The following is a 15,139-nucleotide window of genomic DNA, read 5'->3' as shown; positions in this document are numbered from 1 at the left end:
CAGTGGAGGTTCATGGTGGCAGTTGGGGGTGAGAAGGGACTTCTTACTAAATTCCAGACTACAATACTCACCTTCCATTTGGTTTGAAGAAAGCAATCTACCTTCACGTTCTGGATGCTTCTGAATATTTTTAGAGCCAAGCTTCTTAAACTTAAATATATATACATATCACCTCAGCATCTTGGTTTAAAATCATTCAGAAAGGGACTGGGCAGTGGCATACCTGGTAGTGTGCACATGTTACCATGTACAAGAACCCAGGTTCAAGAAAGCCCCTGGCCTCCACCTGCAAGGGGGAAGCTTCATAAACTTATATCTCTCTCTTTTAGTTTATTTATTATTGGATAGAGACAGAGAGACGCCAGCAGCCCTGCTTCACCACTAGTGAAGCTTCTCCCCTGCGGGTGGGGACCAGGGGCTTGAACCTGGGTCGTTGCACACTGCAGTGTGTGCACTTATCCAGATGCACCACCATCTGGCCCCATGAACTTCTTTTTTTCTCCCTCTCCATCTCCCTCTTCCCTTTCAACTTCTCTCTGTCCTAGAAAATAAAGAAGAAAAAAATGTCCATTGGGAGTGGTGGATTTGTCATGCAGGCACAGAGCCCCAGATATAACACTGGTGGCAATAAAAAATATATATTTTTTTTGAAAGGCCAACTGGTGGTGCACCCAATTAAACACACAAATTACCAAGTGCAAGGACCTGGCTTTGAGCCCTACCTTGCTCCCCACCAGCAAGAGGTCCATTTCATGAGCGGTGAAGCAAGTCTGCAAGTGTCTGTCTTAATCTCCCTCTCTCTGTCTCCCCATCCTCTTTCAATTTCTCTCTGTCCTGTCTAATAAAAATTAGAAGGAAAAAAAAAAAAAGGCTGCCCAGAGATAGAGATTCACAGTGCCCACACCAAGCTCCAAGGATAACGCTGGAGACAAAAATAAATAAATAAATAAATTTTTTTTAAAAATGAGAAAGTTCAGGATGTGCTAATATTCTCCACACCCAACAAGTTCCCAGCAATTACTGATAACTCCTGACACATTGGGTCCCACATGGAGTAGCAAGACTGCAGAGAGATCTGACCTCTCTATGACTTTTTTTTTTAGAAATTATTTATGAGAGAGAGAGAGAATGAACACACCAGAACATCACGCTGGCATATATGTTGCTGGAGACTGAGCTAGAGACCTCAAGCTTGACAGTGTGTGAGATGGGAGGTTAACTGATAGTCACTGCACCTTCCTGCTTATTCTTTTTTTTTTAATTTTTAATTTTATATTTATTTATTTATCCCCTTTTGTTGCCCTTGTTGTTTTATTGTTGTAGTTATTGATGTCGTCGTTGTTGGATAGGACAGAGAGAAATGGAGAGAGGAGGGGAAGACAGAGGGGGAGAGAAAGATAGACACCTGCAGACCTGCTTCACCGCCTGTGGAGCGAGTCCCCTGCAGGTGGGGAGCCAGGGCTCCAACCGGGGTCCTTCTGCCGGTCCTTGTGTTTTGTGCCACCTGCACTTAACCCGCTGAGCTACAGCCCGACTCCCACCTGCTTATTCTTCTTGGGGATACTTCTTGAGTATCCCAGTAGAAAGTGGAGAGGAAATGAGGTCTAAGGATTAGGTGGGGGTAGATAACATAATGGTTATACAAAGAGATTCTTGTGCCTGAGGCTCCAAAGTGCCAGATTCAGCCTCCCACCCAGCCCCCACCCCCCACCCCACCATCATAATGCAGGGCTGAGCAGTGTTCTGGTAAAAAGAGGGAGAGAGAGGGAGTCAGGCTGTAGTGCAGCGGGTTAAGCGCAGGTGGCACAAAGCACAAGGACCGGCAGAAGGACTGGCTCCCCCTCTGCTCCCCCCCTTACAGGGGAGTCACTTCACAAGTGGTGAAGCAGGTCTACAGGTGTCTATCTTTCTCTCCCCCTCTTCTCTCCATTTCTCTCTGTCCTATCCAACGACGACATCAACAACAATAATAACTACAACAATAAAACAACAAGGGCAACAAAAGGGAATAAATAAAAATCAATATATTTTTTAAAGGTACAATTCTTAAAAAAAAAAAAAAAAAAAGAGGGAGAGAGAAGGTCCAAGACTCTATCCACTGTGCCCCCTCCTGAGCCAGCACTCCTTCCCTCTACCTGCTCCTTACTAGGCCGCTAAGCCCAGAGGCCCCTGTTGGCGTACCTCCTCCTCCCACCACCGCCAAGTCACACCATCAGCAGTGCTCTTTCTCTTGAGCATCTTCACATGCTCAGGGAAGTAAGGAGTCCTCTGTTTCATTCGTCAGCCAGACAGCAGAAGCATTGTAAACCCCAGGAGGGCCCAATTGCTTTTTGTTTTGAGGCTGATGAAATGTAAGGGGATTTTACTGTATTTCCATTCCTCCCCCAAATATGCTGTTGTTGTCTGTGGCTTTCTAACAAAGTACTATAAAACATGACCTAAAATATCAAACGTGTATTACCTCACAGTGTCGCTGGATCAAGGATTAAGGAGCAGATTAGTCAAGGGGTTCTGACTCCGGCTTTCTCATGGGTTTGCAGTCAAGAGGTTGGCCAGAGGCTTTGATTCACTTCCATGATGGTGCCCTCACAGAGCTGTTGGCAGAAAGCTTTAATGCCTTGCTGGCTGTTGGTAAAAGACCTCATTTCCTCTCCACTTTCTATTGGGATACTCAAGTATCCCCCAAGAAGAATAGGTGATCAGGGTTTTAAAAAAGAGCAAGCAGGAAGGTGCAGTGACTATCACCTAAGCTCCCAAGATCTCACACACTGTCATTTCTGCTTTGTTCTACTTGTCAGAAGTGAATCAGTTTTCAGTTTACAAAGGAAGGGGATTAAGCTCTACTTTTTGAAATAAAAGACATCTGTGAATCTGTGGGCCTATTATAAAACCGCACACTATTATCTCTCGACCAAGGAGTCAGGCAATGGCACACTCCATTGAGCCCACGTGCTACCATGTGCAAGGACCCAGGTTTGAGTCCCCGGCCTCCACCTGTGTGTGTGGCGAGGGAAAGCTTCAAGAGTGATGAGTCAGGGCTGCAGGTGTCTCTTTCACTCTCTTTCCCCCTCTCTGTCTCCTCCTTCCCTATCAGTTTCTCTCTGTCCTAGCAAGTAAATAAAAAGAATTAAAAAAAAAAAAAAAAGGAATGTTGAGGACTGGGGAGATAGCATAGTGGTTATACAAAAAGACTTTAGTGCCTGAGGCACCAAAGGTCCCCAATTCAATCCCTAGCAACACCATAAGCCAGAGCTGATCAGTGCTGTGGTGAGACAGACGAACTCTGCCATTTCCATTCCATTATGAGAGGGTCTGCCCAACAACTTGTGAAACAGTTATATTACTATATAAGGAGGGTCGTATAATATAGTTAACAAGAGCAAACCTCAGGAGTCTAGTAGCCCCAAATCATTACTTGACTGCTTGCCAGGTGTGTGTGTCCATTATTTATAAAGAGAGGGGGGAGGGTAACAATACCTGTCTCAAATGCCAGTGAAAATTAAATGAGATACTGCATGTAAAATATATTAATACCTGGCTGGCAGATAGTAAAAAAAAAAAAAAAAACCCAATGCGTGTCAGCTACTATTAGCTTATGTTCTTGGCATCCTGAGGTAAAAGCTTTCTATCAGTATCTTTGAAGACAAATTAGTCATGCATTTCTGTGCTTCTTTTCACCAGTGCCTCTTCTTATGCCTTATTCAAATTCTGGGAGGCCTAGCTGACCTCTGCCAATAATGGAAGGCTATTTCCACATATGGGAAGATGTTCTTGACCACCCACCCAAGGTGGGATGCTTAAGCTAGTTCCCTAGTCACCATTCATCAGCCAGAATCCAAGGCAGTTCAGTTGGAACTGCTTATAATGACACAGGTTCTTTCGCTATGAAAGAAGTGGTCAGAGTTGGCTAGTCCAAAGCCAGGTAGTAGATGACGGGGGGGGGGGGTTGTTGTGTGAATAAGAGAGTAGTGTTTTTGTTTTGTCTTCTTTTTAAAGATAATTTTTTAAACTTTATTTAATTTGATAGAGACAGAAATTGAGAGGGGGAGGGGAGGGAGAGACACCTGCAGCCCTGCTTCACCACTTGTGAAGCTTTCCCCCTGCAGGTAGGGACCAGAGGCTCAAACCTGGGTCCTTAAGCACTATAGTGTGTGTGCTTAACCAGGTGCGTCATCACCCAGCCCTGCGAGTAGTGTTTTCACCAGGAAATGTTACTTCTTCTTTGAGCTACAAAAGGAACCTGGCAGGTTGTTTGGAACTGAACCTCAAATCAGCTCAGAGTGAAGTATTAATATTTGAAAAAGTCTCCAGGGAAACAAAAAATGTATTTATTTATGGCATGTTTAGAGGTTTTTTTTTTTAATGTTCTGGCAAAGATTTTATAGGTTTATATTACATATTTATGTCTTTAAAGCAATCAAAGCAATCCTCTACAGTAGTTCTCTCTCTGTTCTGCTCCAGGTACTTAGTTTTCCTGCAGATCAAAAGGGATCTCTACCACGGCCGACTCCTCTGTAAAACATCAGATGCCGCCTTGTTAGCTGCTTATATTCTTCAAGGTAATGACTTTTGACAGGGTAAATTTGCTTTTCATGCTAAGTGCTGATTACATTATTTCCGTTACCACAGATGCCTACTTCTTGGAGTAGAGTGGTTTCTAGCTTGAAGCAGAGTTTGGGTTGGAGGACTTTGCCTCGACTCCTGTGACCCAGGAATCGCTGACCACTCAATCTTAACCTGTGTCTACATCTTTCTGCCCCTTCAAGGCCTTCCTATTCTACTTGGAGTGATTTCTCTGCACTCTCTGTTGATAAGGTTACTTAGCTGCTGGAGAGTAATCTGAATCAATGATGTCTTCTCTTCTTTTCTTTTCTTTTTTATTTATTTTTAATTTTATTTTCCCTTTTGTTGCCCTTGTTATCGTTGTTGTTGTTGTTGTTATTGATGTCACTGTTGTTGGATAGGACAGAGAGAAATGGAGAGAGGAGGGGAAGGCAGAGAAGAGGAGAGAAAGATAGACACCTGCAGACCTGCTTCACCGCCCCCCCTGCATGTGGGGAGCCAGGGGCTCAAACCGGGATCCTTACGCCGGTCCCTGCGCTTTGCGCCACGTGCGCTTAACCCGCTGCTTCACCGCCCGACTCCCAACTTCTTCTCTTATGTAAACCTCATAGAGGTGAAGGATCTTGAAATTCTGGAATCCGGCTTCAGAGTGCTCAGAGTTGTAAATGTTTCCAAATAACACGTCTTCACAGGCTAATAAGTAAGAGTTGAACCTGTGCACAGCTAATGCCCAGACCTGGTTTTTTGTTTGTTTTTTTATTTTTTGTTGTTGTTGTTGTTGTTCAAATCAGTGGAAAAGATATGTACTCTTTTTTTTCATATTTATTTATTTATTTATTTTTCTTTTGTTGCCCTTGTTGGTTTTTATTGTGGTTGTAGTCATTATTGTTGTTGTTATTGATGTCGTCATTGTTGGATAGGACAGAGAGAAATGGAGAGAGGAGGGGAAGACAGAGGGGGAGAGAAAGATAGACACCTGCAGACCTGCTTCACCGCCTGTGAAGCGACTCCCCTGCAGGTGGGGACCCAGGGTCTCAAACCGGGATTCTTATGCCAGTCCTTATGCTTCGCACCACCTGCGCTTAACCCACTGCGCTACCGCCTGACTCCCAGATATGTACTCTTTATATGACCTCCTCACCTTCCACAAAATTCAGGACTCCTGAATACCAGCTCTAGACAGCTCTAGGTGCTTAGACCTGAAACTGTCACTGGGTGAGTCATTTTGGACCATAATACTGAAATCATGACATCACTATCCAAAAATCTGAATTTTTTTTTTTTTAACCACCATGGCTTTTCTGTGACTTTGTGCCTGAACTATTTAGAAGAGTTCTAAATCCCACTCCCAGTGAATTTTTTTTCCTAAATAGAAAATTAAAGACAGAGATGGAGAGACAGGTAGAGAGAGAAGGAGAGACACAATAGCACTACTGCGCCTTGCATCAAGCTTCCCCTTTGCACAGTGCCCCCGTGTGGTGTCCAGGGGCTCAGGACCAGAGGTCTCAACAGAATAAAGTGTCTACTCTACTGGGTGAACCACCTCCCAGCCCCAGAATCTGAACTCTTACTGGAAATCTGTGTGAATTCAGGGAAGCTACTTTGTGAAGAGAAGTGGAAAAGTGCTTGCCAATAAAACAACTAAAGTTCTTCCAGCAAGAAAAATGTCACAGCTGTTATAAGAATGTAAAAGTCAGCCACTACAGTTTTGGTTTCTAAAGCTTGTATTAAAAAAAAAATCACCAAAATGGGGGAGTCTAGAAGGTGCTTGATGGGGCAAGATATTGCTCACTCAGTAAGGCACACACACCTTGTCATGCTTTGGGCCCCAGGTTCAAGCCCTGGCACTGCATGGGAAAACTTCATGGATGGATAGTCAAGTGGTACTGTGGTGTCTCTCCTCCTCTCTGTCTGTCTGTCTGTTTATCAGAAATAAAAAGGAATAAAATAAAATTACAAAGTGCTTATCAACTCTAAGATATCCAGGTATACTTCTTTATTTTCATGTGGACATCTTGAATTTTTCTCTAGAGAAGTACTTTATAAAAAAACAATCTGGGGAGTTGGGTGGTAGCACAGTGGGTTAAGCACACGTGGTACGATGCGCAAGGACCAGTGGAAAGATACTGGTTCGAGCCCCCAGCTCCCCACCAGCAGGGGAGTCGCTTCACAGGCGGTGAAGCAGGTCTGCAGGTGTCTATCTTTCTCTGTCCCTCTTTGTCTTCCCCTCCTCTCTCCATTTCTCTCTCTCCTATCTAACAGTGACAACAATCAATAATAACTACAACAATATAAAAAATAAACAAGGGAAACAAAAGAGAAAATAAATAAATAAATTTTTTAAAAGTATATTTTAAAAAATTGTGGAGTCCAGGTGGTGGCACACCAGGTTAAGCGCACATAGTACAAAGCACAAAGACCCACTCGAGGATCCTAGTTCAAGCCTCCATCTCCCCACCTGGAGGGAGGGTCACTTCCAAGCAGTGAAGCAAATCTGCAGGTGTCTACCTTTTTCTCCCCCTCTCTATCTCCACCTCCTCTCTCAGTTTCTCTCTGTCCATTAAAAAAAGAAAAAAGGAAAAAAAAAAGCCGACAGGAACAATGGAAGTGGATTTGAAGTGCCGGCACTGAACCCTAACAGTAAACAAAGAGACAGAAAAAAATGTGGGGCACTGGTTAAGTGCACACATTACAGTGCGCAAGGGTGTTGTTGAGCCAGATCTTGTTGAGCGCGGGCCGCGGAGATGAGAGAGAGGGGGTCCGGAGCAAAGAGGAAACACAAATCTTTATTTGCGCTGACACCTCAGAGTTGGGTGCTAGAGAAGCAGGTTGGGCCACGTGGAGGTAGCGAAAATGGCCGCCTCACGCAGTAATCTTTCCTGCGTCTGAACACCGAGTGAAGCGCTGGCAAGAGAGCGAGGTGCGGAAAACGAAGGGTTTTTATAGGAGCAGCTTTTACAAGGGGGAGGAGTAACCATAGCACTCCAGGATAGGATGATAACTCTCGTGAGAATGGGAGGGGGGAGGAGTAACCAAAGCACTCCAGATATCGTGGGGATATAGACAATGTCCTGAGGGCATAACATGGCGGAACAGGCACTCCCAGAATGTCCCAACTCTCACAGGAACTAGTAGCCTGAGGGGAAAACATGGCAGATGTGAATGCATCTGCACAATTTCCCAGCATCTCCCCCTTTCCTTTTATCTAATGCCCAGGGCAACAGTGTGTAAAGTCTGTGAACTACTCAGGGTCATTCTATGAAAAACCAGCAATGTGAAGGGAAGAAAGCTGCTGTAAAATTGTCTAAAGTGTCCAAAGAGTATACCAGCAAGTCCGATAGAAGTCTCAGTCCAAAGTAGGCGACTAGGGGGAGAAATGGCAGGGGATGAAAACACAAGGGTACAGGTTCAAGCCCCTTGTCCTCACCTGCAGGGGGAAAGCTTCATGAGGGGGAAAGCTTCATGAGTGGTAAAGCAGGGCTGCAGGTATCTCTCTATCTCTCTCCCTCTCTATCTTCCCCTCTGCTCTTAATTTCTCTGTCTCTTATAAGAAAAAATGCCAAAGAAGTACTTGAGAGGGCCGGGCAGTGGTGCACCCCGTTAAGCTTGCATGTTACACACAAGGACCTGGGTTTGAGCCCTCGTTCTCCATTTGCAGAAGGGATGCTTCTTGAGTGGTCAAGCAAGTCTTCTGGTGTCTGTCTCCCCCCCCCCCCATCTGCCCTCCCCACTCAACTTCTTTCCTATCCTGTAAAAATGGGAGGAGGGCAGTGAATGGCCACTGGGAGCTGTGGATTCATATTGGCAAAAAAACAAGAAGAGGAAGGAAGGCCGGGTGGTAGCACAGCGGGTTAAGTACACATGGCACAAAGTGCAAGACCGGTGTAGGGATCCCGGTTCTAGCCCCTGGTTCCCCACCTTTAGGAGGGTCACTTCACAAGCGGTGAAGCAGCTCTGCAGGTGTCTATCTTTCTCTCCCCCTCTCTGTATTCCCCTCCTCTCTCCATTTCTCTCTGTCCTATCCAACAACAATGACATCAATAACAACAATAATAACTACAAAAAAAAAAAAAAAGGGCAACAAAAGGGGGAAAATGGCCTCCAGGAGCAGTGGATTTGTAGTGCAGGCACTGAGCCTCAGTGATAACCCTGGAGGCACAAAAAAAAAAAAAAAGAAGAGGAAGAAGGAGAAGTAGTACTAGTAGTGGTGGTGGTGGTGGTAGCAGTACTAGTAGTGGTAGTACTTGAGGGGCCAGGTGGTGGTACACCTGGTTGAGTGTACCCATTATCACTCACAAGAACCTGGATTCCCTAGTGGGGGGTTGAACTATTATATGGAAAACTGGAAATCGTTATGCATGTACAAACTGTTGTGCTTTACTGTTGACTATAAGCCATTAATCCCCAATAAAGAAATTTGAAAAAGGGGAGTTGATAAGAAGACAGGACTAGAACGACTTCAGGAACCCACCAAATCACTGGTGGGTTTCTGGAAGCATTTCCCCTCAGATCAGGTACTAGACAGGGATGCCCACTATCACCATTACTATTCAGCATAGTGTTGGAAGTTCTTGCCATAGCAATCAGGCAGGAGCAAGGAATTCAAAGCATACAGATTGGAAGAGAAGAAGTCAAACTCTCCCTATTTGCAGATATGATAGTATACATAGAAAAACCTAAGGAATCCAGCAAGAAGCTTTTGGAAATCATCAGGCAATACAGTAAGGTGTGAGGCTAGAAAATTAACATTCAAAAAGTCAGTGGCATTCCTCTATGCAAACACTAAGGTAGAAGAAATTGAAATCCAGAAATCAATTCCTTTTATTATAGCAATAAAAACAATAAAATATCTAGGAGTAAACCTAACCAAAGAAGTGAAAGACTTGTATACTGAAAATTATGAGTCACTACTCAAGGAAATTGAAAAAGACACAAAGAAGTGGAAAGATATTCCATGTTCATGGGTTGGTAGAATTAACATCATCAAAATGAATATACTACCCAGAGCCATCTACAAATTGAATGCTATCCCGATCAAGATCCCAAGCACATTTTTTAGGAGAATAGAACAAATGCTACAAATGTTTATCTGGAACCAGAAAAGACCTAGAATTGCCAAAACAATCTGGAGAAGAAAGAACAGAACTGGAGGCATCACACTCCCAGATCTCAAATTGTATTATAGGGCCATTGTCATCAAAACTTCTTGGTACTGGAACATGAATAGACACACTGACCAGTGAAATAGAATTGAGAGCCCAGAAGTAAGTCCCCATACTTGTGGACATCTAATCTTTGACAAAGGTGCCCAGACTATTAAATGAGGAAGCAGAGTCTCTTCAACAAATGGTGTTGGAAAAAATGGGTTGAAACATGCAGAAGAATGAAACTGAACCACTATATTTAAATACAAAAGTAAATTCCAAGTGGATCAAGGGCTTGGATGTTAGCCCACAAACTATCAGATACTTAGAGGAAAATATTGGCAGAACTCTTTTCCACATAAATTTTAAAGATAACTTCAATGAAACGAATCCAATTACAAAGAAGACTAAAGCAAGCATAAACCTATGGGACTACATCAAATTAAAAAGCTTCTTCACAGCAAAAGAAACCACTACCCAAATCAAGAGACCCCTCACAGAATGGGAGAAGATCTTTACATGCCATACATCAGACAAGAGTTTAATAACCAAAATATATAAAGAGCTTGCCAAACTCAACAACAAGAAAACAAATAACCCCATCCAAAAATGGGCAGAGGAGATGGGCAGAAAATTCACCACAGAAGAGATCCAAAAGGCCGAGAAACACATGAAAAATGCTCCAAATCTTTGATTGTCAGAGAAATGCAAATAAAGACAACAATGAGATACCACTTCACTCCTGTGAGAATGTCATACATCAGAAAAGGTAGCAGCAGCAAATGCTGGAGAGGGTGTGGGGCCAAAGGAACCCTCTTGCACCACTGGTGGGAATGTAAATTGGTCCAACCCCTGTGAACAGTCTGGAGAACTCTCAGAAGGCTAGAAATGGACCTATGCTATGATCCTGCAATTCCTCTCCTGGAGATATATCCTAAGGAACCCAACACCCCCATCCAAAAAGATCTGTGTACACATATGTTCTTAAGTTGTGGTATATATACACAATGGAATACTACTCAGCTATTAAAAACGGTGATTTCACTGTTTTCAGCCCATCTTAGATGGACCTTGAAAAGTTCATGTTAAGTGAAATAAGTCAGAAACAGAAGGATAAGTATAGGATGATCTCACTCTCAGGCAGAAGTTGAAAAGCAAGATCAGAAGAGAAAACACAAGTAGAACCTGAACTGGAATTGGCGTATTGCACCAAAGTAAAAGACTCTGGGGGGGGAGGCGGTTACAGGTCCAAGAAGGATGACAAAGGACCTAGTGGGGGTTGTATTGTTATATGGAAAACTGAGAAATGCTATGCATATAAAAACTATTGTATTTAACTGTAGAATGTAAAACATTAATTCCCCAATAAAGATTTTTTTTTTTTAATGGGGGGGGAGAGTCAAGCAGTAGCGCAGCAGGTTAAGCACATGTGGCACGAAGTGTAAGACCAGCGTAAGGATCCCGGTTCAAGCCCCCAGCTCCCCACCTGCAGGGGAGTTGCTTTACAGGCGGTGAAGCAGGTCTGCAGGTGTCTTTCTCTCCCCCTCTCTGTCTTCCCCTCCTCTCTCCATTTCTCTCTGTCCTATCCAACAACAATGACAATAATAATAACTACAACAATAAAACAAGGGCAACACAAGGGAATAAATAATTTTTTAAAAAAAAAGAAAAATTAAAAGAGAAAATAAAACCTGGGTTCAAGTACTGGGGGGGCAGTCAGAAGCTTCACGAGCAGTGGAGGAGTGTTGCAGACGCCTCACCCCACCCCATCCCCTCTCAATTTCTCTGTTTCTATAAAAAAAAAAAAAAGAAAGAAAAAAGGGGGTGGAGAAGGAGTAGGTATGCACTGCGCCCCGTGATAAGCCTCGTGGCGATTAAAAAGAAAAGATGAAGAAGTACTTGGAGTCCAACAGTGATGTTTTCCGCATGGAGTTTTTTAAAATACAATTATTATAAATGACTTCATGATTCATGGTAGTGCAAGAATTTCAATGCAAAGAAGCCTTCAACCTTTTGCTAAATGATAGAGTTCCAAATAATCCAGAAAGTTCAGTGAGTAGTTCGTGCCACAAGAGCAGTGTTTCAGCTGAGTGGAAAGAGTGGTGTTTTGGCTCACTTGCTCTTTCTCTTCATCTCGCATGAAACTCTCAGGCACAATAAAGTAACTCATATACATACTGAAATGGGGAGAGGGGTTAAGGACAGGCTGGGAATCCAGTGCCCCGCGGTGGAGGGTGGTGACTTGGTGGTTATTGAAATGTGCTAACACCCTATTCGGGAAGATATGGAACAGTAACAATTCTTTTTGTTTTTAACTAATTAATTTATTTATTCTCTTCTGTTGCCCTTGTTGTTTTATTTTATTTTATTTTTTAGAATTTATTTACTCAAAAAAAAAAAAGAATTTATTTACTCATGAGAAAGATAAGAGAGAAAGAACCAGCCTTCACTCTGGTACATGTGCTGCTGGGATTCAAACTCGGGACCTCATGGTTGAGAATCCAGTGCTTTATCCATTGCACCACCTCCCAGACTACACCCTTGTTGTTTTATTGTTGTAGTTATTATTGTTGTTGTCATTGTTGGATATGACAGAGAGAAATGGAGAGAGGAGGGGAAGACAGAGAGGGGGAGAGAAAGATAGACACCTGCAGGCCTGCTTCACCACCTGTAAAGCGACTCCCCTGCAGGTGGGGAGCTGGGGGCTCCAACCGTGATCCTTATACTGGTCCTTGCGCTCTGCGCCACTTGCGCTTAAACTGCTGCGCTACTTCCGGACTCCCAACAGTAACAATTCTGTAAGTCAACATTTCCTCAGTGGTGATAAAGAATATTTCGCCTTGGTGTAAAGATCCCGGTTCAAGCCCCCAGCTCCCCACCTGCAGGGGAGTCGCTTTACATGCGGTGAAGCAGGTCTGCAGGTATCTATCTCCCCCTCCCCCTCTCGGTCGTCCCCTCCTCTCTCCATTTCTCTCTGTCCTAACAAAGATGACATCAATAACTATAATAACAGCAACAATAATAATAACTACAACAGTAAAACAACAAGGGTAACAAAAGGGAATAAATATTTTTAAAAAGACTATTTCGCCTTTAAGACTTGCCATTTGCACCCAAGTTGTTCTCACCAGGAGGGTGAAGGGACAGTCACAAAGCAGCTGGAACTTCTTAGCAGACTTTTTCACATACCCTTCATGTTCCCTGGGGATTATCTCCTGTGTTTGAAAGCTAGGTTCCTTTTTTTTAAATTTTTTTTATAATTTTTATTTATTAGAGATAGCTAGAAATCAAGAAGGTAGGGGGAGATAGAGAGGGAAAGAGAAAGAGAGACACCTGTAGCCCTGCTTCACCACTTGCAAAGCTTTCCCCCTGCAGGTGGGGACCAGGGGCTGGAACCTGGGTCCTTGTGCATTGTAACATGTGCACTCAACCAGGTGCGTCACCACCTGGCTCGTGAAAGCTGGGTTCTGACCAGGGAAACATTGTGAGGGCACTGTGGCCCGGCTGCCTCCCCAGACTTGCCCTTACCTGCGACCTCCAGAGCAGCAGTGGGTTCTTGTTGTGAATGGTCACACCCTGCAAGGAACAGGAGTCAGCCTTAGGACCTCATGCTCCTGAAGTCAATGACACTTGCCGGGTTACAGCTGTCCTTCCCACTCTGCAGTCCTCTTGAACAGTCTGGCACCTGTTCAATCCTCAGCGAATGTTTACTCAAATGCATTCCTTTGGGGGCCAGGCAGTAGAGCAGGGGGTTAAGTGCACTTGGTGTGGAGTGTAAGGACTGGTATAAGGATCCTGGTTCGAGCCCCTGACTCCCCACCTGCTGGGGGGGGGGGGTCACCTCACAGGCAGTGAAACAGGTCTGAAGGTGTCTATCTTTCTTTCTCTTTTCCTGTCTTCCCCTTCTCTCTCGATTTTTCTCTGTCCTATCCAGCAACAACAATAACCATGGTAACAATAAAAATAATAAGAACAAGGGCAACAAAAATGGGGAAAATGGCCTCCAGGAGCAGTAGGGATTTGTAGTGCAGGCACCAAGACCCAGCAATAACCCTAGAGGCAAAAAATAAATAAATAAAAATGCATTCCCAGGAGTTGGGCGGTAGCACAGCGGGTTAAGCACATATGGTGCAAAGCACAAGGACCAGCGTAAGGATCCCGGTTCGAGCCCCTGACTCCCCACCTGCACAGGCAGTGAAGCAGGTCTGCAGGTGTCTATCTTTCTCTCCTCCTCTCTGTCTTCCCCTCCTCTCTCCATTTCTCTCTGTCCTATCTAACAATGACAAAATCAATAATAACAACAATAACTACAACAACAATTCAAAACAACAAGGGCAACAAAAGGGAAAATATATATATATATAATGCATTCCCTTGATTTGATTTGGACTGAGAGTTGAAGTCTAGATTTGGATCATGGTTTATTCATCAGTTTGCTGTGTCCCCACTAACGTTTTCAAAATGAGATTTGGACTTCTGACTGTGTCCCTAGAGGTTCTGTCTCCCTGATCACACTTGGTTTCCTGTGCTGCCTCAGAGTGCACTGCTCTCCCAGGCCCTCTTCTCTTGGTTGGATGGTGAAGACTGTGGTGCTGTCTCTGCTTAGGCTAGATCTGAACCCAGAGTGGGTAACGGGGAGACCAAGGTGGGGCAGCTCCTATGCATAGGGCATTCCCTCTGCCCAGCCCACTGCCATGCTTGGGATCCACTGTTCTTTGTAATTATGGTATGTGTTGACTCTTGCTTTGGGTGTTAATCGCTTGTTTCTTTGTCACTAGGATATACCTATCTCCTTAACGATTTTCCCTGCTTTCTTTCTACAAGCGGAGATTGGAGATTATGATCCAGGGAAACATCCTGAAGGCTACAGCTCCAAGTTCCAGTTTTTCCCTAAGCATTCAGAGAAGCTGGAGAGAAAAATTGCTGAGATTCACAAGACAGAACTTAGGTATGTGACACTCAGTTTAGACCCCAGATGCTGTATTGCGTGTGACTCTGTGCTGTGTCGTCTGCTCCTGAAAGTGCAGACCCACTGACAGCACAACTCTAACCCCACGGGCTCACCCTGCAAGAAGTGTGGTATAGTCTGGGACTTAAAGGCAAGAGCGAAGTTATAGTGTAAGACAAATAGAAAGAGAATGGCTTCTGAAAGGTATTTGTTACACTAAGATAAATGAAGAGGGAAGAAACATTACTGGGGTGGGGGGAGATTATAAAAGAAACAATAGAGGAAAAAAGAAGAAAGATTCAGTGGAAATGTGGACAACAGGAACTCCATCAGGAACCAGAAAGAAGGAAGGAAAAGGGAGGGGGATTTGGAGATAGCAATAGGTATATGTGTGACTTGGAAAGGAAAAGGAGACGGGATGTTAAAAAAAAAAAAAAAGGGCAAATATATACAAATATAGAAAGATAGTTGTATAAATACTAGT

The 15,139-nt window shown here is 43.9% G+C and overlaps 1 protein-coding gene across 7 annotated transcripts in view; it reads left to right on the top strand.

Annotated features, from left to right (window-relative positions):
* Positions 1-15,139, top strand: part of FRMD5 (FERM domain containing 5) — a 353,107-nt gene that overhangs the window by 291,306 nt on the left and 46,662 nt on the right. For all 7 annotated transcript variants that reach the window (XM_060174543.1, XM_060174544.1, XM_060174540.1 and 4 more), the window contains exons 5-6: positions 4,462-4,559; positions 14,532-14,655. In XM_060174543.1, coding sequence (XP_060030526.1) covers positions 4,462-4,559; positions 14,532-14,655 — 222 coding nt within the window. The remainder of the gene's footprint in view (positions 1-4,461; positions 4,560-14,531; positions 14,656-15,139) is intronic.

Source organism: Erinaceus europaeus, chromosome 16, assembly GCF_950295315.1.
Source record: "Erinaceus europaeus chromosome 16, mEriEur2.1, whole genome shotgun sequence".
NCBI classification, from domain to species: Eukaryota; Metazoa; Chordata; class Mammalia; order Eulipotyphla; family Erinaceidae; genus Erinaceus; species Erinaceus europaeus.
Note: the sequence above shows the minus strand (reverse complement) of the source record. Positions and strands in the feature narration are given on the sequence as shown.